The sequence below is a fragment of the Camelus bactrianus genome, chromosome 5 (genome assembly GCF_048773025.1).
Source record: "Camelus bactrianus isolate YW-2024 breed Bactrian camel chromosome 5, ASM4877302v1, whole genome shotgun sequence".
NCBI classification, from domain to species: Eukaryota; Metazoa; Chordata; class Mammalia; order Artiodactyla; family Camelidae; genus Camelus; species Camelus bactrianus.
Genome location: NC_133543.1, coordinates 73,044,409 through 73,066,572, shown reverse-complemented (window position 1 = coordinate 73,066,572; position 22,164 = coordinate 73,044,409). Strand labels below are relative to the sequence as shown.

Genomic DNA, 22,164 nt, shown 5'->3' with positions numbered 1-22,164 from the left:
TTTAATCACTTTTGCTAAATAAATAGAGCAGCCCCGAGGTGCTGTCATGTCAAGGGAATTTATAACAAAAAAAAAACTTCATTTTTCATTGGTCATTCCCTTTTTCCCTTCAGGACAAGAGAGGGTTATTACTGTAGCCTTAAGTTCCATCTTTGTGTTTCTTGCCTTTGATTCCCACTCGGACCCTGCCACTTTCTGGCACTAATTTGTCAGGCTGAACAAAGAAAGGATTTGTACCTCCTGTAAGGTCTCAATTAGGAATGGCTTCTGCTGTATTATGTGCCATTCAGAGAGGACACAATGCCGGTAATTACAGGAATTTGCACTAAATGGCTGAAGAATTCACAGCAAAACTTTTCCCCCCCTTGGGCTTACCCCTCCCAAGGGCTGGGGGGAGAAAAAGGAAAGCAAAAAAAAAAAAGCTCTTAATGCCAGAGAGATGTAATTACCAACAGCAGTCCCAAGAGGTTAAACAGCAGCCAAAGGAGTAAAACCATAAAAACTGACGGTGTGAAATGGTGCAGGGGTCCCCTCGGCTCACTGTTTTTCTTGCTGTCTCTTCCGTTAACATTTTCAATTTCAGTTCAGAATCAGGAATGCTGCTGCCCCGTGGGCCATCTGAATTCACCTCTAGAGTACAAAGCAGTAACACGTTTCACAACGTGAGCTTTACAGCTCTTGCGACATCTATAAACAAGGCCCTGGGCCCTTTTATCATAATACTCAATTGCTAGGTTTTCTGATTGCTGGGAAATTACAGGGAAAATATCTGTATGTACTAGTGCCAAGAAAACCATGGATCTATCGAGGGGAAATAGATATGTACAATGTCTAATTCCTGAAAAAAAACGGGCTGCTGTTTCATAATCTAATGTATACAGCATTTTGTGAACGACCTAACTTAGAACCACTTACAAGTACGTATTCCATAAATATTTTAATAAGCTGCATAATCATTTGTTTTAGAAGTAATATTTTAATACCACAGATGCCCCTACTGTCGGACATAATTTTGAATCCCAATCAGCAACTTCATTAAAGCAGCATACCTCGATTTCTGCCACAGAGGTGTTTCTGAAGAGCTGGACTAAAGCACCAGCAAATCAATTGTCCTGAAATACCACTTTCATCATGTGCTCCTCTGCTCAGGAGCCTTCTGTGACTTCAGGGTCAAACATTTAGTTCAACTTTATCAAACTGTCCTTTTTTTGTAGGTCAAAAACGACTGAACATCTGCAATTTCATAGAGTCCCACTTGGCACCACGGCTGAGAGCTCTAACCTGACCTCACTTCCGCAGCCGTGAGCATTTGGCATTGGTGATGTGATTATTTGATTAACACCTGTCTTCCCTAGTGGACTGCAAGCTCCGTGAGGGCAGGGACCACGTCTGCTTTGTTGAAGCACTGACTCATCCAGGAGCACCTGAGCTTTGGAGTGCATGGTCAGAAGCTCAGCACACAAAGAATGGTAGAATGAATGGAAGAACTTAATTTTTAAAAGGCATGTTCTCAAGAAGGAACAGTGAGTGTAAAAGCCCTGGAGGCATGAATGACCAAGGCAGCTTCCAGAACAGCAAGAAGACCACTGTAGCTGGGTTTCCTAGCAGGGGGCAGCCATGGAGCTGGAGAGGACACCATTGGACAAACCACACATAATCAACTACAACTCCACAAAGTCCAAGCACATGTTAAGAAATACACAGTTATGCATAAACATGTATTTTCAAAACCATAACCTCAGGCATTTGGGGACGGGCAGGGTCCATTTTCTCTGCAGGGGCTCTTTAAGTTTCAAAGAAGGTTACAGAAAATTCTTCACCTACAGAAAGAATTTAGTGAAATGAGGCCAACTGCACTATTTTGTAGATTTAAAAGCCAACATTTGTGGCTCCCCCGAATAGCAACTGAATGACATCATGATAAAGAGCTGCTCAGTGCAATCTTCCACTTTTAAAGTTGATTCATCGAAAATATTTAAAGGGGGCGGGACTAAGTGGACTTATATACTTGTAGACTAAAAAGGCTCACTGAAACAGCAAAACACTGTGAATTAGCTTCTTACTAAAATGACATATAAAGCCAAGATTCTACCACAAACAATTTACTGGACTTTTTGACAGTCTGGAAGGTAATCATGCTATGCAACCAGCTTTTTCACCGAATGAGTGTTTTTATGAGGATGAAAAGTTAGGGGACACAAGCACTAAATGAGTAAACAGCTGGTTTAGATTAACTGTGTTTGTGAGAAACACAGATCAATTTTTCAAGTTCCATCTGCTATAATAATCTTTGCTGTAATGAATGGCCTCCCAAGTAATTTAAAAAACATTCAGAGGTTTGCTTAACAAGTTTTGGCCTTTTTCTTTTGAGACTCTGCCCCCTACAGGAGATGAAGTATTTCTACCCAAGGTAGGAAACCCGTATTCCATGTGTGGCTAATTGAGGAAAACGGACAGCAACCTGGTAAACCAGGTGCACCCCAAGCAACTGAACGTAGCAGTTTCTGATGGAAGAGGGGGCACTGCAGTGACATTAAAAATTTTTTCTTTTGCACTCTGTAGAAATTAGGATTGACTTCATTCCACATCGAAGGAGAAACCTACCTGGGCCTTGCTAGACCTCCAAACCAAAGCACAGAGGTAAAAACTGAGCAGAGCAAATGCGTGTTAGACTATGTTACCCCTGTCTCCGGGATCCTCTACCATCATCCATCCGTGACCTAGTCTCCAGCCAGCCATTTAGTGAGCACCCGATCAGACAGCAAAGGGAGGCCCAAAGACATGGACCCTCAAGCAGCTGCCCCAGAGTTCTATCCCAGTCCATTATGTGATCCGTTTCCTACTCTTTCCCACTTAGCTTCCTTCTCCCTGCCTCTTCTCACTTTTCTATGACTTCTCCCTGTTTTCATTCTTCCAACGGCTAGATGTGGTGGATGGACCTGCTAAATGGTATCCTCTACCTGCATTCTCCTTCCTTTGCGGGCTAGAAATGCTACTCAGCAGCACAGAAGGTGGTCAGGGAACACTCCACCAGGAAACAAACTCAGGAGAGGAAGGTGAATTAGGAGGCCACAAAGGGACCATCCTTGTTTAATACCTGAGGCTTTTCTTCCCTCTTTTACTAGAAAGTTTCCCTGTTCATACTCTGGTCTCTACCTTGACAATTAAGCTGAGCTGTTCTTCCCCGATTCCTATAACACAGCAGATTTGTTGCCCTCCCGGCAATCTAAAGCCACAGAAGTATACCGTAATTCCAGGATGCCCGCAAAGTAAGCACTTATAAGTTATTGTTGAATGGCTAAACTTTGAAATATACTATATGCACTAGTAGAATAAGACACTGAAATGTCAATAACTTCTAAAAACTGTGCTAAAACCAGTGTCTTCCTATTTCAAAAGTATTTTCCAAAAGTAGCTGTCGACTTAAGACAAGGTCACTCATGCCCACAGACATATGCACCTCACCTGGTTTGGCTTCTTTACTGGCTCAGGGTTTCTGGTCTCTCCCACCCCACCCTGCAAGTGTCTGCTTCCCCATTCCTGAGGCCCTCCAGACAAAGCAGGGATGATGCACTTAATCCCCACTTTAGGTAAATTATTTTTCAATGGAAAAGGCCATCAGCATAACTATGCTAAATTCAAAGTTTTGCTGTGTCACCACCATTTGACTTTTCAATGCACAAACAAGCACAAAATTGAAATGTTGGTCTTGACTGATGGTGAGTTTCCTGTTCATTTTTAAACAGCATGCTTAAATCCGATACACTTGAATTAAAATTTTCCAAATCCGGCTTCCAATTAAAGCTACCTTCACGGTAAATTTCTTGTGACAAATTGTGGGGTTTAGCGCAAAGGGAAATAATTCAATTTCATTGATAGTAGACAGATAGATAGACTTGGTTTAGTGAGGGTTATTTTCTTCCTGGTTTACTGTCTGGGGGGGAGGTGTGAGGAATGCGGAGTAGGGAAAGAAACAGGAATAGGGTTTTCAGAACTGACAGATGCCCGGCCTCGGACGCCACTTTGTGCCTCACCCGTCCACAGCAGTTCCAGCAACCCTGGCTTCCCTGGGATGAGGCACAGGCCCACAGTGACTCAGAGGTCATCTGCTGAGTCATCGTCACTTCGCTGTTAGCCACCTCCAGATTTTCTGTCAAGGCTGCCTTTCTGGATTCTACCTTAACAGGACTTGACAAGGTCATGGTCAATGACAGTTACTGACTCTGGACATTCTCCTTGCCTAAGGAGTGTGAGTAGCCAGCTTTGGGCCTGACTGTCTCTTATGAGCCAATCTGTGACATCCACATTCCCAGTGACTTTTATTTCAGAAGGCAGAGGAAATGGAATCACAGCAGACTCAGGAAACCTAAATTCTAGTCTGGTTATGCTTAAGCCAAGTCATTTTGATTCAGCGGGGTAGGCCCTAGCTGCTTCTGCTTACTTCACCAGCATGGCATGAAGATGAGCAGATGTTTTAATATAGCAAACTCCTTGAAGGAGAGATGCTTTTTAAACAGGAGGTAGCTGGGACTGGCATACTGAGTGAACTCCAATCGTGGGATTCAGGACTGTTCTTTAATGAGCCTTAGGCTGAAAATTTGCTTCTTACCTGCACATTTGAAACTCTGAGCAGTGAGTCCTCGTTCCAAAGACAACGTTGTCAGGATGCTGAGGAAGCTGGTGGTCACAGACTGGCGTTTGTTCTTCCTGAGTTCCAGCCCACCCATCTGATCCTTGGGTTTGTTCCTCAGTGTGACTTGCAGGTTTTGTTCTGAACTCCTGGCCGCACTGGCAGCTGTTTTCAGAGCCTCCATCCACTCCTGAGCCCTCTGCCGGGTCTCAGCACGGAGGCGGAGGACATCTTGGGGGAAAATGACTTGAAAGCAAGAGTCACAGTCGTCCAGGTTGTCCATCTGGACAGCCAGACACACATCCACATTGTAGCTTAGCAGGGGATCCTCATCTAGCTTGCCGGGCTGAAAAGCCATCAGGTAGGCCCTGCTCAGCACAAACGTAAATGCCTTCCAGTTGTTTTGGATAGTCAGCCTGTAGAGCGTCCCTGATTTGAGGATGTTTTGGTACTGCTTGGGGCTATCTAAGACAGGGGACAGGACGAGCAGCTCATTGGATTTCTTCTGTAAACAACGATTCTGTGGACAGTCAACATGATGACCAAGCCCTGGTGAGTTCGCCAGCTCCTCCTGCCGTCCCAAGTAAGCAGGCGCGGCCGCATGCACGACTTCCCAAAGCTTCTGCCCCCAGTCCAAAGCCTCCCATGGTGACTCCGCCTTTAGCTGCAGCTGAGTGTTGTCATACAGAACAGTGTCCACCAGCCTAGCCTCAAGGTTGCCCAGAACAGATATGCTCTGGAAGTGTGACAGCTGGTACGTGGCATAGAGGCTCTGATTCCCACTGCTGTCGAGGCTGTAGAAGCACAAGTCATAGGGAGAGAGCTCCGCATAACAGCTTTGCCAGTAACTGTCATGGTCCTTCCTGATCTCCAGGTAACCCTTCTTCAGAATGTTTGGGAATGCCTGCTTGTGTTCTAGGAAGGAAGAGGGGGAAAAGGAAACATATTAATTCATTAATATGAATGAACTGAATGAGATGAAAAGGCAGATGCAAGAATCCAAACAGATCAGGCATCAATATCCCTCTGGCTCAGACTAAACACAGCAGAAGTAGTAAAATTCCAAGATCAGAGCTAATGGACAAGATGCAATTGGAGGAAAATCTCATGTCTGAAAAACATAAATAGGGTGGAACTCAGTGCAAGAGTAAGTATTGGGGTGGGGGGTTCGTTGTCAATGTGACATGCAGAAGTCTGCTGGGAAAACAGAAACACTGGAATAACTGGGGCTATGCCCTGTGGGGCCACGAAACAACTGTGCTTTGCCAGGAGTTCTTGTTTTCCAGGTAACATTCTACAGAATACCAAATATTCGAGAGAGAATGTCCCTTCTGCTACTTGACCTGACTCCCTACTCATCTTGCTTGAGACTGGTAAAGCCAAGAAGGGTCAGTGGAAAAGACAGAGTATGAGGTGTGCTGCTCAGACACCCCCCATCAATCTTCAAGGCCAGGCTACGAGCCCTCTGTCTTTATAACCAGTTCTCCAGACCTGACTCGACTAGCTCACTCCTCAGGTCTCTGCTTGGATAGTAGTTCTCTCTCACCTCTGAGCCTGACTGTGCTTATGCTGTTCCCACCGCTTCCACCAGCTGTCACACACTTACCCTTCACTGAGCAACCGTCTCTTCCAGAAAGGGACTGTGTCCTGACTCGCTAACCCCGGCCCCTCACCCATGCACCCATGCATACACACACCTACCCGCCCAGGTCAGTACCAGGGAACTTACTATGCTATTCCTCTCTCATGGGCTCTTATCAGGCTGTATTATAACAATTTATTTAAATATCTGAACAAACACATGTTGAAGTCTTCACAAAAATGTGAGCTCCAGTGAGGACAGGGGCAAGGTCTGTCCTATCATCCTTACATCACGGCACATATTGCAATGCCTGGTACACAGTAGGTAAGTGTGTACGCTGTGAGTGAGTACTTGTTGAATTAGAATAGAAATAAAGCTCCTAGCATAATGCCCAGCATGCACTAGGTGCAATTCCCTTCCCTCTCCTCTGTTTTACAAGTTCATCCGGCCATGCCATCTTTAATCAATGATTAGCTGCAATATACACAAGTTCCATACTTTAACAAAAGGGGACTGTCACTTGGGGGCCGTCCTGATACTTTCATTAGGCATACAAACGAGAGAGAGCACTCCTCCCTAGAAGAGAGTCTCGCTCCTGAGATGTTTCTCAATCTCTTTCCTGACACACATCGGAGACAGTCATAAACTAATTGAGTAAATCCCTAAAAAAGACAAATCATATTCCCGAAGGGTATGATTTCTGATCTTGGCTAATGGAAAAAAAAAAAGAGTAATACCACCTAGAACTTAAAAATAGCAACCCGAAAGAGAAAAGGAAAGAAACACTGCAGAGAAAAGCCAGTTTTACCTGCTTTACATCTCTGGTCTTGACATTCATTAGTATTTCTGTGGTAACTCAAAAGCCATTAATTTCTTACAACCCACACTAATCCCTTTGTAGAGAGAGATAATGGATGCCTATTCTCATGTTATCTTTCTTTTCTGATAATGTAGTAAGACAGGCAGCGCTGTTACAGACACTGCTGCCGCCTCCCCCCGCCCCTCTCATTTCCATCAGGCACTGATGACAGTTCAACCTTTTCCATAATAAGACCCATAACTGCACGTTCTTCCATCTCTATCCCTCCTGTGACCCAACAGCTCAGCTCGGCAGCCCCGAGTAAAATTAAAACCACCTCTCTTGCTTTTAGCTAGGAATTTCCCTCTCCTTTTCTTTCCTCCCTAAGAGCTTTTTACAATAGCTACCATGAATTAGAAATTCTAACTTTATTTGGACCCAAACCAGAAGCAAACCTGACTAAAACCTCACTCCTTTCTGACTGTCTAAGCTAGGGTAGCAGATGCCAGCTTGGGCGGACTGAATGGAAGTCCAGCTAGGGATTCTCAAAAGTCCCCCCACCCTCTTGCTGCAGAATAAGATAAAAGAATGCACTGTGTTTCAATATTTTCTCCCCACCTCGGCTCAGCCCTCTCTAAACAGGTATGTGAAACTGAGACAGAAAGGAGGCGCGTTAACCACAGGAAATGGCCCATCCTTATAGGCTGCAGTTTGTAGTGTAATTTCTTGAAAAAGAAGAGAACAGATGTGATCAGGAAACTATCTCTGTGTATATTCCTTTCTGGAGGGCCTGTTTACATCAAACCTCTCAAACCTCATTAATATTTTGTGTGTGAAGTATTAATTCTCTTTGATTGCAGAGGGCTGGAGAACTACCATTTCTCTTTAACCTCTAACCACTACTTCCTCCTGAATCTAAGCTTTCATTAATTTATTATAGTTCAACTTCTGTTTTCCAGAGCATATCATTTCAACTCATGTAATTAACATCACATATATTGTTTTAAAATGTTCCACTTCACAAACGAATAATATAATCTGTCTTAACTAATATCATAAATGATTTAGGCAGAACCACTGACAAAGATTATCACCATTTCACCAATGGAAATAGAGAAAGAGGATCAAAATGAATCACTGTATCTATAAATTTCATATTGAAACCACAAGAGAGTAAGTCCTTCTTGAAAAAGAGCAAGAAACAAAAACAAAAACAAAAACAGAAACAGAAACCCCCCGAGAACTCTTTGTTTCCCATTGCTTTCCACTGTGGCATGTTACGAAGACATGATTTAGTTCCTCCTCAGTAAAGATCCCTTTGCCCTCTCCTCCTCTTCCCATGGTACCCAGTGCAGTGGCTTAAGGACAAAAATTGCTACTGACTGAAGAGGAAGAGGAAGAGGGGATTTTTCCACTCATGCACCTGATTCATTTCTGTACTGCCAACCCACCAAAGAGTTCCTCTTTTGCCATTATTTCCTCCCTGTTCTCAAAAAAGTTTCCATTCTTGTGGCCACCATCTTAATCAAGGTCTTAAGTGGGCTCCCATCTTTAGTTCTCCTCCCTCACCACCCGCTCCACCATGTAGCACACTGCACCAGGGGTAACCTTTCTGGGTCGCTCATAGCCCTTCCCATGCTCCCTCATCAGCCCAAAATCCTACTTGGGTTTCAAGGTGCTACTCAATAAAGTTCAAATTCCTTACGTTGGTCTTAACACATTTTCTTGTGGAAAATTTCAGACACACACAGAGGTATACAGAAGAGTAAAATGGACACCCATGGACTCATCCTCAGCTTCAAAAATCATCACATTTCTGCTATTTTTATATCCTCTCCCCAACTCCTCTCCATCTCTTACTTTTTGTTGTTTTTTGTTTGTATGTTTTTGCTGGAATATCTGAAAGCAAATTGCAGACATTTAATCATTTCTACTGCAAATACTTCAGGCTTCATCTCTAATCTAACAATAAGAACTTAACTACAGATACCATTTTCACACTCCAAACATGAATAATTCCTTATCTAATACCCAATCTGTATTAATTTTGCCAGACTGTCTCAAAAAATTTCTTTATATAGATGGTTTGTTCGATTTAGGGTCACACATTGATTTGGTTGATCTGTCTTTTAAGCTTCTTCAAATCTTTAACAATTATTTCTTTCTCCTTTTTTTTTTCATGCCATGTATTTATTGAAGAAATTAGTTCACATGTCCTGGAGAATCTCTCACATTCTGAATTTGGCTGAGTGTATCTTCACAGTGCTATTTAAATGTTCCTCTGCTTCCCAGGTATCTCAGCACCCACAATCCTTCTGCCCAGACTGTACACTGTTTGATATGCAGCCTTTAGACATTATATATAGTAATAATAATAATAATATAAATAATAACTAGGCATGCTCACATATATAAGCATATATGATTAAACAAAACATGCTTTCCTTTTGGTTATTTTATGCAATTTTGGCTTTTCAAAAAGCCACCATAATGAATATATATATATATATGTTCATGTATAACTGAAAAATGGTGTTCTACATTGGAATTTGACACAACATTGTAAAATGATTATAAATCAATAAAAAATGTTTTAAAAAAAGTTTTAACCCCCCCCCAAAAGCCACCATGTCTCAGATCACAAGAAGTGAAACATTTAGATAAACATTCAGTTTACCAAGAAAGTCTGAACTGCTTGAGTCAACACCATGAATGAAGTCATAAGAACAGGATTCTGAAGATCAGGCAACACTTAGAATGAAAGATAAATTTCAGTGTTTTCAAAGAACGCAAATGTCCATGTGGTGTCAATATTCCAAGTCAAAATTATCTAGGCAAATTTAAAGGAAACATTTAAGTTCTTATAACCAGATTAATAAATGTGAAAGGAAGCCATAGTGGGAAGTGAACAGAGGACTCACAATGCTGCAGAATCACACTCTATCCTGGACCAGCCCAAGAGCACTGCCTCTTAGCGTTCCGCAAGTATATCACATTTCCTTTGCCCTTCATCATCTTTCTTCCCAGTTTCTCTACAGGTCATCTAGGCCATAGTTAGCTATCAGGATACACGATTTTAAGATCTGAAAGCCTAGGAAACAGGATTTACAACTACTAAATCGGCTCAAAACTAAGGGAGTGGAGCAACTTGACAAACATCTACTGAACACCAACTATGTTCAAAGTAGAGCATTAAGCTTTGCTGGAGCTCCAAAGAAGACAGATGTCCTCAAAGTGCTTACAATTCAGCTTTGGGAAGTGACTCTAATATGAGACTTTCAGATCAAAGATAAAGGAGAAACCATAGTGTCAGTTCAGAACAAAGACACTTCTACAACCGGGCTCTTCTTCATGAATGGCCAATACCAATTACCTGTACCCTACTGCTCTCTTGACTTCTAGATCCCACTCCCAGCTCCCCAGACTGCGGTGCCACTTGGTTCAGCCTCACCTCATGGCTCTGGTCCAGGCGCCTGTCAGCACTATGTTGACAGCCTAGAACATGGGAGAATGCGAATAGACTTCTTCAGACACAGAGCTTCCTGAGAACCGTCCATCCACCAGACAGCCCCACTTCCTCTTCCAAGACTGCTCACTTCTCTGGGGTTAGTTACAAACTAGGCTTCAGAACTCGGCCCAAGTCCTCAACTCCAATTCCAGAACTTCACCTCTTACAGACTAACCTGCTCCCAGCACCACCCACCCTTGGCCTTGAATAACAGACCCCTCTGGCACCGTCTGAAGCACTGCTACTGACTGCCTGGGACCCTGTACTGAGAGAGATGCTGAAACTACACCTGGACTCATGGGGAAAAGCACCGTGCGGTCACTGAGGCGGGAAAGATGTATGTTATGTATGTGCCATCTGGTTTTAGGATTTTTATCAACACAGGTCCTGCCCCTCCTCAGTTCCAGAGACCTAATTCTCTCTTCCACGACAGTAATATCCTAGACCCCTTAGACCTCTTCATCACAAAGTACTTACCAACTTCCAACATGGTACTCGTTTGTTCTTCTCACTCCCCCACTTCACCTACCTTCCACTCCATCCTTAAAAAGGCCTGAATCATGAAGCCCTTCCACCTCACCCTTATGATCTCTTCTTTGTTTCACTGGACTCCCTCCTCTAGATTCTGTGGTCAATAGTTATAACTTGTCTTCTCATGCTTCCCAGGTCTGTCACCCTCTCTGAATCATTACCACCATCTGTCTTCTCAATTTAAGCCTGGCATCCTTGAGGGAGACACAGAAGTATTAACCAAGGTGTATGAGTCCATTTCAACTGTTATACAAAATAACTTAATCTGGGTAGCTCGTAAACAACGGAAATTTATTTGTCACAGCTCTGGCAGCTGGAAGTCCAGATCTAAGTACCAGCTGATTCAGTGTCTGGTGACAGACTCAAGCTTCCTTTTTGCTGAACTCTCCCATGGCAGAAGGCATAAGGGAGCTCGGTGGGGTCTCTTTTATAAAGGCACTAATCCCATTCATGGGGGCCACACCCTCATGACCTAAGCACCTCCCAAAAGCCCCCTCCTACTACCCTCACTTCAGTGGTCAGAAATTTAACATGAATTTTGAGGGGGACACATATATTCAGAACAGAGCACCAGTCAAATTTAGATTCATGTTGCTCAACTTCTTTTATAGCTTTAATCCTGACAATCATTCTTTTATTCATTTCAGTGGCTCCCAGATACAATCTCAGAACAATTTTCCCACACTTTCTTTACTCTCCTCAAACACTGAATTCCACTGTCTCTTTCTTTGTTCACCATAGGGAGCTCCTTTATATCCACGATACTTGTCTTCACTTCAACATTACACTGACCAATGTCCCACACAAGTGCTACAGAACACAGTGGTTTAAGACCACAGGTGCTGGAGCCAACTGGCCTAAGTTTAAATCGTAATTCTATCCTTACTGGCTGTATGACTATGTTACTTAAGCCAAGTCTCAGTTTTACCATCTTTAAAATGGGGCTAAATGGATAGCATCTACCTCACTGCACTATTATGAGGAAGAAATGAATAACTCTTAAAACAATGCATGACACATCTTAAGTATTCAATAGATGTTTTCCTATGTTACTCTTCTGGTCTCAAAAGAAGAAACTTCTTGCCTCCTTGTTAATGCTAATCCTTCCACCTCGACTCCGTACCTAATTTCTTCCCACTTCTTCAGCATCTCTTCCTCTATGACATCTTAAAATTATCCCTCTACTAATCTCTTTTTCTCTTGTCTTCTTATATCCTAAGGTTGGTTGTGTCTGTCCAAAATTACTCACTTGAACCTATGTGTCCTATGGCTTGATCTGTCTTCTTCTTTCAGATTCCGAATTCTTGCCATTACAAGTGCCTCTACTTTCCGTCGCACACAATCTGGCCTCTGATCATTGCTGTGACCTCATCTCACATTTCTTCTCTCACTCCAGCCAAAAGCCTCATATGATTTTTGAACGAGCCGAGCATTCTCTAGCCTCAAGGACTCTGACTGAAGTTGCTGTATCCTCTGTTTGGAACATCTGTCCCCAGCTCACTGACTTACTCATCTCCCTCAGTTTTTCACCTCAGAGGTGCCATCCTCAGTGAGATCATCCCTCAGCACCTCAGTTAAGGGACCCCTCTCTCAGTCCTTCTCTGTCTTAGTACCTTGCTTTATTCCTTTGAAAGAACTCATGCTCCTTGAAGACAGGGACCTGGATGTCTCTCTCACCCACATATACCCAGTGGCTGGTTCCATAAATATTTATTGAATGTATGCACAAAGGACTATGTTAGACCCCGTGGAAACGCCAAATGAATCACAGATCCTGTCAACAGTTTATAGCCCAATTAGACCCCTTCATTCTCTTTCCACAAGTCCCACTTTCTCTTTCGTCGCAATCACCTTAATCTAAGTCCTCATCACCTCACAACATGATGACCAGTTGAGCCTTCTAATTGCCATCCCTTCAGTTCTTTCCAGCTACCAATCTATCCTATATACTATTAGGGCCCGAGAGGACCCATTAAATAGCATCCCTTTTCTTCACCCAAGTTTTAAACCAACTGAGATTGATAGAGGGTAGTCAGGCACAGAGATCAAAACACGAGCCAGCTGGGGGACACAGCTTAGGTGTGTAGCGACAAACTGAACCCTGGAACTATGCCGATTGCCGAGGGGTCACCAGCAGCACTAGAGTACCATGGGCCTCCTTCCTGGGGACAGCCAGGAAAGGCGGACAGGCGGAGGAGCAGGCCTGGAGGAGCAGGCCAGAATCAGCGCTTCCGAAGACAGAACGAGTTGCACATGCCTGGTTCCTCCACTAAGCAGCCCCTAAGCTGCTCCTCCCCGGGAGCAGAGTATGTAAAGGGAGGGAGGCCAAGAGTCTTATGCTGCCTGATGGCCCTTTACATGGACACAAAAGCTACAGGGAAGGAGGCTGTGTGCTTCTTCCACTCTTCACCCCTGCCAACTTCCAGACTTCTTATAAAATAGCCTTTCAATCTTGACTCTCAAGGTATTTTCAAATGCTCCCTGCCAAACCTTTCTGAACTCAGTCTGCCTGGCTTTGAAGGTCCTCCATAGTCTCAGCCCACTGCTCTCCAAAACGCAGTCCTGTTCCAGCTTAGCCTCTGGCCACCCCAGACACAGGCTGTGTTCATCTTCAGCTCGGCTTTGTGCTCGACCCTCAATGCTCAGCTGAAACATCCTTGCCTCAGAAGACTTCTCTAACATTCTAGATCACAATCAAGTCTCACTTCTTTACATCCCTGGTTAAAAAAACATAGTTTTCCAAGTCTATTTGTTTCATATTAGAGTATTCAACTGTGTTTAAGCCAGAGACTGGGGGAAAATTAACTAATTTTAGGTCTGTGTTCTCATTAGAGGCATATAAGGGAAGTGAAATTAACATGACGCACATCAATCATGACACTGCCACAAATGTCCACAGCAAGGAACAGGAAGAGAATGATGCTACAAGAACCGAAGAGGGGCTGTGTCGTGTACATTTTAAACATGGCACAGGCCCTCACACAGCGTTGGCCACTGTAGTGCCCACAGATACCTGTTAACAAGCTTATTCTGTAGAAGTGATCTAGGCTCAAGTGATATCTTTTCTTTGAGCCACTTTGGAGATCCTTCTTTCTGGGTAAAAGAGAATATCCCATTTGTTTTCCCTTCGTAAACTGGGGGGAAAAGACATGTTATCTGTGTAGGCTCTGGTAGGAACAGACCTGTAACATATCTAGTTATGTATTATAGCTATGTATGAGCTAGACACAACAACTGGGGAGCTTTTCTAGCTAAGTTATTTGTACCATTGGCAACAGTGATAGCTCATAAGTCAATACAGACCTGGTCAATTTCAGTTCTCAAGTGTGAATCTGACCAGGAGACCACGGACCCAACCTCTTATATTCAGAGGTTTTCTGCTTTCTGTGACAAGGGTCATCTCTAGTGTTTATAGAACTTTTTGACCCAGAAAACAACCCCAAACATCAACTTTCAAATGATGCTTACTCTTTGCCATGGTGAGCTGCTCATTCTGGGTCTCTAATCTATAGGAATTAAGCATAAAAGAATCTCCCATACCTTAGGCCACCAGATTTCAAGACAAATGGCATCCATTGCTATATCTTTGGTTAACACAGAATCATGGAAACTTAGAGCCAGCAGGGACTAGAAATCTACCAGCCCAGCCCAGCCCCTGGTAGACCCTGAGGTAGAACCTGTCAGGTGTCTCCTGCTGCTTCACCAGCAGAACCCTGATTTTGTCCAAGTGTGGTGTTCAGAGGAGATGTCCTCTCCCTTGCCCCGCGGAAAGAATCATGATTTGTTTAATCTAATCAGTAGCTCCATTTTCCTTTGGCAGAGACTGCTTTAAGGGCAGGCATGCAACCTAGTTCTGGCTACTGAGGGGGTGCTTTGGGGCCCTCTGGGAAGAGACCCAGAGGAGGTGCCCTGCTCTCTCTTCCTGACTCTGGCTGTTGATATGTATCCTTGGGGCTGCTATAGCCATTCTGCATCGAGAGGAAGATAAGAGACACTACCAATACACTGAGGGGGGCAGAGCAAAAACAAGGGGAGTGCCTGGATCCTTGATGACCCTGGGGCCACCAGGTGGGTGTTCTTAAGTATTTATTTCATACAGTGTTTGACATTCACCGAGTGTTCATAGCTATCTGTTAAGACGGATGAAAAAATAAGATAAATGGCCTTGCTGTGTATGCCACCTTTAGTCGAGTACTTGTTACTTGCTTCTAAAAGCATTCTAACTGATTTAACAGATTTGGAAAGAGGTTCCAGGAAACAAAATGACCCGGACAAGGTTACACCACAAAGTGTGGAAGCTGAGAGTGGAACTCCAACCTCCAGACTTTCCATCTGGATGACACTGTGGTTTATTTGTGGTGGAGGGAATGAGCCCAAAGCCTTCTCAGACCTGAGAGGCAGTACGGTAGAGTGGTTACGTGTGGCCTCCAGAGTTGGCCCGGCTTGGGATCCTGCCCCACCACACACCAGCCAGATGGCCTTGGGGGAGGGCAACCTCTCTAAGGCTCAGCTTCCTCATTTGTAAAAGCAGGACAAGATAACCTATCATATTAAACTATTATGAATATGAAATAAGATAATGGATGAACACTTCTTAGCACAGGTCTGGACATAAAGTTAACTCTCATTAAATGACAGCTCTTATTGACAGTATTAATAGTAACAAACTTCATTCAACTTGACTCAAGCTTTAGGTAAGGAAAAATGCAAGAGAGGCCATTTCCATTTTGGAAACAAACAAACAAACAAAACTGTACTGTCCTGATTTTCCAATCACCAATATACAGAATTCAACCATAGAAAATTTTCTACAATATAATTCATTTCATCAAAGAACTGCCAACCTAGTGTTGAGACGAATGTACAAGCAATTACCTATAATGCACAGCAGGATAAAATGTGCTGTGGAAACATAAAGTAAAAGAAAAAATGATTTTAATTAAAAAAAAACTACAGATACAGAGAACAAACTAGTGATTACCAGAGGGGAGAGGGGTCAGGGGAGGGGCAAGAGAGGTGAAGGTGATTAGGAGATACAAAGTACCAGGTATTAAATAAATAAGTTATAAGGATGTAATGCACGGTATAGGGAATACAGCCAATATTTTGTAGTAACTTTATATGGAGTATAGTCTATAAAAATATCAAATCACTATGTTATCCACCCGAAATTAATATAATATTGTAAATCACCTATACTTCAATTTAAAAAAAATTTAAAATGTGGAAAGGTCTCAGGGAGGATGTGGTATTTGAATCGGTCCTTGAAAGATACTGTAAGATACTGAACGAAGAAGAGGGCAGGGAAGGTATTCTAGCTGAAGAGACATTACAAGCAAAGGTCCAGGAGCTTGAAAGCACATGGCACATTCGAAAATGCTACAGAGGTGGGGTGAAGAAAGGTGCAAGTGATAAGGCTGGAAAGATATCTGGATGCTTTAGAAAATTTACACTTGATTTTGTAAAGAAAGGGGGACCATGATTCATTCTTGAAAACAAGTGGCATGAAAAGATCTGTGTTCTGAGAAGGTAACTCTAGCAGTTTGTGAAATTAGTAACTATAGTTCTCCAGAGCCAAGAAAGATAAAATACATTAACAGAACAACCACAAAAAATGTCAGACACCTCATTTTCAGAGTTCCCATATAGATTTGTTAGGAATCAGGATGCGGGCTGTCGATGAGGCATGTTGGGTTTCCGAAAAATGTAACCAATGGAAACTATACAATCATAGAAAATCAACTTTCTGTGACCTATTTTAGCAACTTCTTTGTACTGACTAATCTTGCTGAAGGGTGAATCATAAATTCAGCAAGAGACCATGTCCTGGTGACCTCACTTGTTCTAAGCCCGCAGGAATATTCCCACCTCTACTGGCTCCAAGGCTTTTGAGAAACATCATAATTGAAAAAGCAGTCATTTTAGTATAAGTCCCAAATTTGGCTTTTTTTTCCCCCAAGTAAAAGACGGGGTAAAAGGAAATCAAAATAGAGTAACATAAAACTCAGGATAAAGAAACCATACTGCCATGGTTTTTCTAGCCCTAAAGAAAGTCTCTGCTTGAGACCTTCTCCTGAAGTACTTAGCACAGGAAAATACAGGCATAGGAATGGTATTAGGTCACCAGAGAGTGAAACCGACTGAAACAAAAGCCCAGCTGACCACTGCCCTGGCCAAGCAGATGAAAATGTGAACACAGTCAGGGAGCGAAAAGTCAGTCAGATTTGGGCAGTCTGCTGAGTTTCAGAACTCCACAGCCAAGGCCAAGGATTCCTTTTAAATTTTTTTTATTTTAAAAATTGCAATAGCAGTTCATCCAGAAGTGGAGTTACAAGGCACAGAGAAACCCTTCTGTGTTAAATAATTTCAACCATACCTATATTTCCATCATGACCTTCCAGTACCAATCTGACCACAGTAATTAGCTCCCATGTAACTGTGAGTCAAGGTCAGTTCAACTATATCCTAGAATAATATTTCAAAGTTGGGAAAGATTATAGAGATAATTTAACCAGCTTCACTAGATTTATAAACCAAAGGCAACAGACAAGTGATTTTTCCAAACCTACACCTGGTGAGTTAGGAGTAGAGCTGGGATAAAACACTTCCAAGTCCTAGTTGAATGTTCTTTCTAAATAGCCTCGTCTTTCTCTACCATGTGGATATACTCAGGGGGATAAGAGTCTGTGTGTGTGTGTGTGTGTAGACAACTACTTTTTATGTTGATAACATATCTAGTGTCCACATGTTCATATGACTTTTTATGTTCTTACCTTAATACACGTTTACATTTGGACTGTGATTCTATGGTGTTAGGACCCTATCTTCTTTATCCCACAGGTAATTCCTTGGTGCTGATGGCTGTATCATTACTGAGTAAACAAGAATAGGATGACAGTGGTGCCAAGGGTTAAAGGGTTAAGACAGATACTAGTCAGGAGCATGTCTGTAGAGAACTAAGATTAGTGCTGAACTAAAAATGAGCCATTCTGGTGGGGGGTCAGGGCCCTCCCTCAGGGTGAGTTCCCAGGCACATCTCTGCTCAGCGGCCCAGGGGATGGCAGACACTGGGATGGCAGTGGGAAAGGAGCTGACCCTGAGGAAGCTTTGGTCCCCACCACCTACCTCGAGGTTCTTTAGAAATAATGCCTCTGATGTGAGGTGAAGGATGTATTAATTAACTGGAAGGATACATCCTTTCACAATGTACATGTATATCAAATCATCATGATGTGCACTTAAAATATCTCAAAATTTAGTTGATTATACATCAATAAAGCTGGGGAAAAAAAGAACTGCCTCTGTTTCCATTTTGCCTTAGATCTATTCCTTCCCATCAATTAATATCTAACCCCTTCAACATTACAATCCCATCCTCAGATAATGCAGGGTCTTAACTAGGTTGGACTCAAGCCACACTCCATCCACCTAGTAGGACCCACTGGCAGTACCCTTCACTCACTTAGCCTGGGTACCATTCCACCTGAAGAAGTCTCACTTAGGTCTGCCTCTACCTAAGGCAATGAATCGCTAGAATGCATTCCCAGGCTTCCAAGTAATATTGAAAAAGGCAGCCAAAGATGGGGCAAAACCCTGAAGTCCTCTTTCCATGGTTACAAACCCATGGGGGTCCATTCACTTAAGCTTTTCTGTAGGGCTAACATTCAAGGGTGTGAAAGGTAAAGTTACAGTCTTCTTTTTGCAGATTCATTGATCCCCTAAAGGACTATGACCAGCTCTGCACTGTTCATGGAATAAATGTTAAATGCAGGAAGCAATCCTTGCTTAGTAAGTAGACTGCTTTGGTGTGTCTCAGTTTTTCCTAACCAGTGATACCAAGAGGGATTAATTTTAGTTGATGAACATTATCCAGGTTTATTTCTTCCATACTACTTCCCATCCTGTACCCTCACAGGGATTGACTTGGAGACTGAGAACTACTGGCTTCCAAAGTAGGGGTCTACCCCAGCTTAGTGGTTAAGAGCATGGACTCTGAAGGAAGATTGCCCAGGTCAAATTGAGGGTCCACTCATTACTAGCTGTGGGACTTGAAGCACATTACTTAAGCTCTCTGTGCCTCAGTTTCATCATCCTTAAAATGGGGTCAATAAAAACACCTATATCACAAGAGTGTTATATGAATTAAATAAACTGCTACCTGCAAATCACTTAAAATAGTCAGTGCACAAAGTAAGTATTTGATACTGTCATTTTATTTCCTTCTCTTTCCATTTGGGCTCCCTCACTTACCCTGGGATGAACACACCGGGTGCCCAAATGTTGGCTTTGACAGTAGCAAGTAGGCTGTTTGACGTAGTCTGCTCTCATATATACCAAGAACCTAGGAAAGAAGTGATCTTCAAATCCAAAGCAATTGTCTCCCATAAAGAAGCACTATGAGGGAACAGGGAAAAATTGAGGAGTGATGCAAAAATCACCTCCAATGACTTCCAACTTCAGAAAGACTAAAGGGCAAACCACAATTATCTCCCCAGGCTTTGTGCTCACCAAACAGCAGTCAGATTCCTCTACAAAGGATAATTGTGACTGTGCCTATGTGACCGACCCCAGAGTCTGAGATGGTATCTGGAGACTCCTCTACAGCCAGGGCAACACTCTTCCAATGCTAGGGGCTACTTTATAAGCCATATCTGTTTGATTTTTATCTTATCACAAGAATAGTGCACGGCAGCCTTTGAGATGAAAGCAAATCTTCATTTTTCACTGCTGCTAAAGGACTTCACAGAGAGTATGTGCAAGGTATAAGATGCCAGATGATGGTGTGAGGCCCTCAGAAGAGAGGGTGGAGTTGTTCTTTTTCTAGAAAGACATAAACCAGCTAATGAAGTTAATGCTTTTAATTTATTTTTGTATTCATTTCACATGTAAAAAACAAAAATGTTCTGAGCACATACTGTGTTCAGAGCACTGTATTAGGTACTGAGGATAAAACAACATGTAAGAAACAATCCCTTCCTCAGTGATCATAAACTCTAGTGTGAGAGACAGTAAACAGTTGATAACAAATCAGTATGAGAGAGGGAATGGCTGGTTTATTTCCCATTAACAAACCAGTTAATAGCTAAGACAGAGTACAATGCAGGAAGGCCAATTCAAGACATATTTACTGTGAGGCCAGTTTATGACATTGACTATGCCAGGGAAAGGTAAGAGTGATTAGGGGGATCACTTTGATTCTCATTGATGAGTTTCAAATTCAATTAATAATACTATTATTAAATGCTTAAGACACTTAAGTGTTTACTATGTGAAAAACGTGGTTCTAAGAAGCACTCTAGATCTTTTAACTCACTTAGTGCTCACAAGATATTGAAGTAAGTACTACTATTATCCCATACTTTATGGCCAAAACAAGAAGTCTCAGAGAGATGAAGAAACCTGCCCTATGTCACACAGCTAGTAAGAAGGGGAAAAGGATTCAAACTCTAACACTCTAGGTTTAGAGTCATTTTTTAACCAGTATGATACCTTGTCTGACCAGAAGGCTTTCTTCAGACAGGCTTGTCCATTAGCCGAATAGCTCTTACTACAAAATTTGATTTGCTTTATACCCAAAGCACCGTTGTCCTCAAAGGCCCAGCTAATCATTGCCAAAGGAGGCAGAAGACGCAGAGACCCTACCTAACAAAGATGACCCTTGGGCTTGTTGTTATGGAAGGAAAGGGAGGGAATGAGAGGGGGCAAAAGAGGGGGAAGGGGAGGTCGAGGAGAAGAAGAACCGCTGTTGCTACTCAGGTGAGCTCAGAAAGGGATCTAGAAAAAAAATCACCTGGAGAAAACATAAGACTACACAGTAATAAAGCCCGTCAGTAAGTGAGTGAGTGACAGAGTCAAACAGAAAACCAAGTTGCCCTCATCAGTGGAAACCCATTTGACTAGATTTTATTTCTTCTGAGGAGCCCTCAGCCTCTCATTAACCTTTGTTAATTTTTAGAACAGCAGGAGAGAGGGATGAGAGGCTGACGGGCCATTTCGGACAGTGAATTTGAGGTCTGTGGGACATTCCAGCAGAGCTGTTCACCAGGCAGTCAGATATGTGAGTATGAAGTTCAGGGAAGAAGTCTGGCCTGACCCCAGATCTCCTGGGTCCTCATCTCAAGCTCTGGCCAAGATACTCCCTCTGCCTTTGGCATATTCCTTCAAGAGAAACAGTAAGTCTTTCTTCAGTTTGGATGGCTACTTTCAAAGGTCTTAAAGTAAACTTCACTCAAAGATCTTAGCTGATTTTGACTAGCATGCACCTGGGTGTCAGCACATCCCCTATCCTCAAATGCCGTGAGAACCATGGTTGGCAGAGTCGGTGAGCCGCCATGAATCTAGAACTCCTCTCCACCCCCACAGCCAAAGAATGGGTGGCCAGTGGGCCTTGAATGCCCCTGCCCTTCTCCTGGTGAGCGATACAAACATCATTTCTCTCTCCCGCAAGCCAGAAAAGGTGTCAGAAACTCAGCAGGCCATTTCCCCCACTTTATTCCTTCCTGATAGGATGCATATCCCATGGATGATCAAAAGATGGCCAGGTTATATTATATCAATATCTGCAAGGCCATTTGTTCCAGTTCACTTTTTAAAATACCATTCAGTACTTACATTTCAATATAATTTAATATTCAACTTTTTTAACATCAAGAATTAAAAAATAATAATGGTCTGTCATATTCTCAAGAGAGAGCCCAAGGAAGGCTGGTTCTTGCATTTATAATCCAAACAAGATAGGAAAAATAAAGCTGGAGATACGACATCCTCTTAACGTGGGTTATGCCAGGGATTTAGAATGGGTACAGTGGTTCAGTGATTAAAAAAAAAATCTATGTGAACTCCAAGAAACCAAAAAAGAACTGAGTTTGTCTGCTAACCAATGAGTACAACTGTTTGAACGTGAGTCCAAGGCAAAGCTCTCATTCTGCCAGGCACTGGGGTCACAGGAGCTTGTTTAAACTCATACTGACTCAGTTAGCAAGCCCTGTGCTTTATAACGCCCTTTTCTTTCTACCCCCATGGTCACCACCTTTAGCTAGATGTCACAGAGGACTGGTGAAAGTCTAGGAGAGAAGATAAGGAATTACAAGTTATAAACCTGAATGGGGAAAGAA

The 22,164-nt window shown here is 42.8% G+C and overlaps 1 protein-coding gene across 6 annotated transcripts in view; it reads right to left on the bottom strand.

Moving 5' to 3' along the window:
• Positions 1–22,164, bottom strand: part of PLEKHM3 (pleckstrin homology domain containing M3) — a 164,000-nt gene that overhangs the window by 119,695 nt on the left and 22,141 nt on the right. For all 6 annotated transcript variants that reach the window (XR_006726754.2, XR_006726753.2, XM_010960093.3 and 3 more), the window contains exon 3: positions 4,610–5,545. Coding sequence is in view for 4 of the 6 variants with exons in the window: in XM_010960093.3 (XP_010958395.1) it covers positions 4,610–5,545 (936 nt within the window). In the remaining 2 variants the exon portion in view is untranslated. The remainder of the gene's footprint in view (positions 1–4,609; positions 5,546–22,164) is intronic.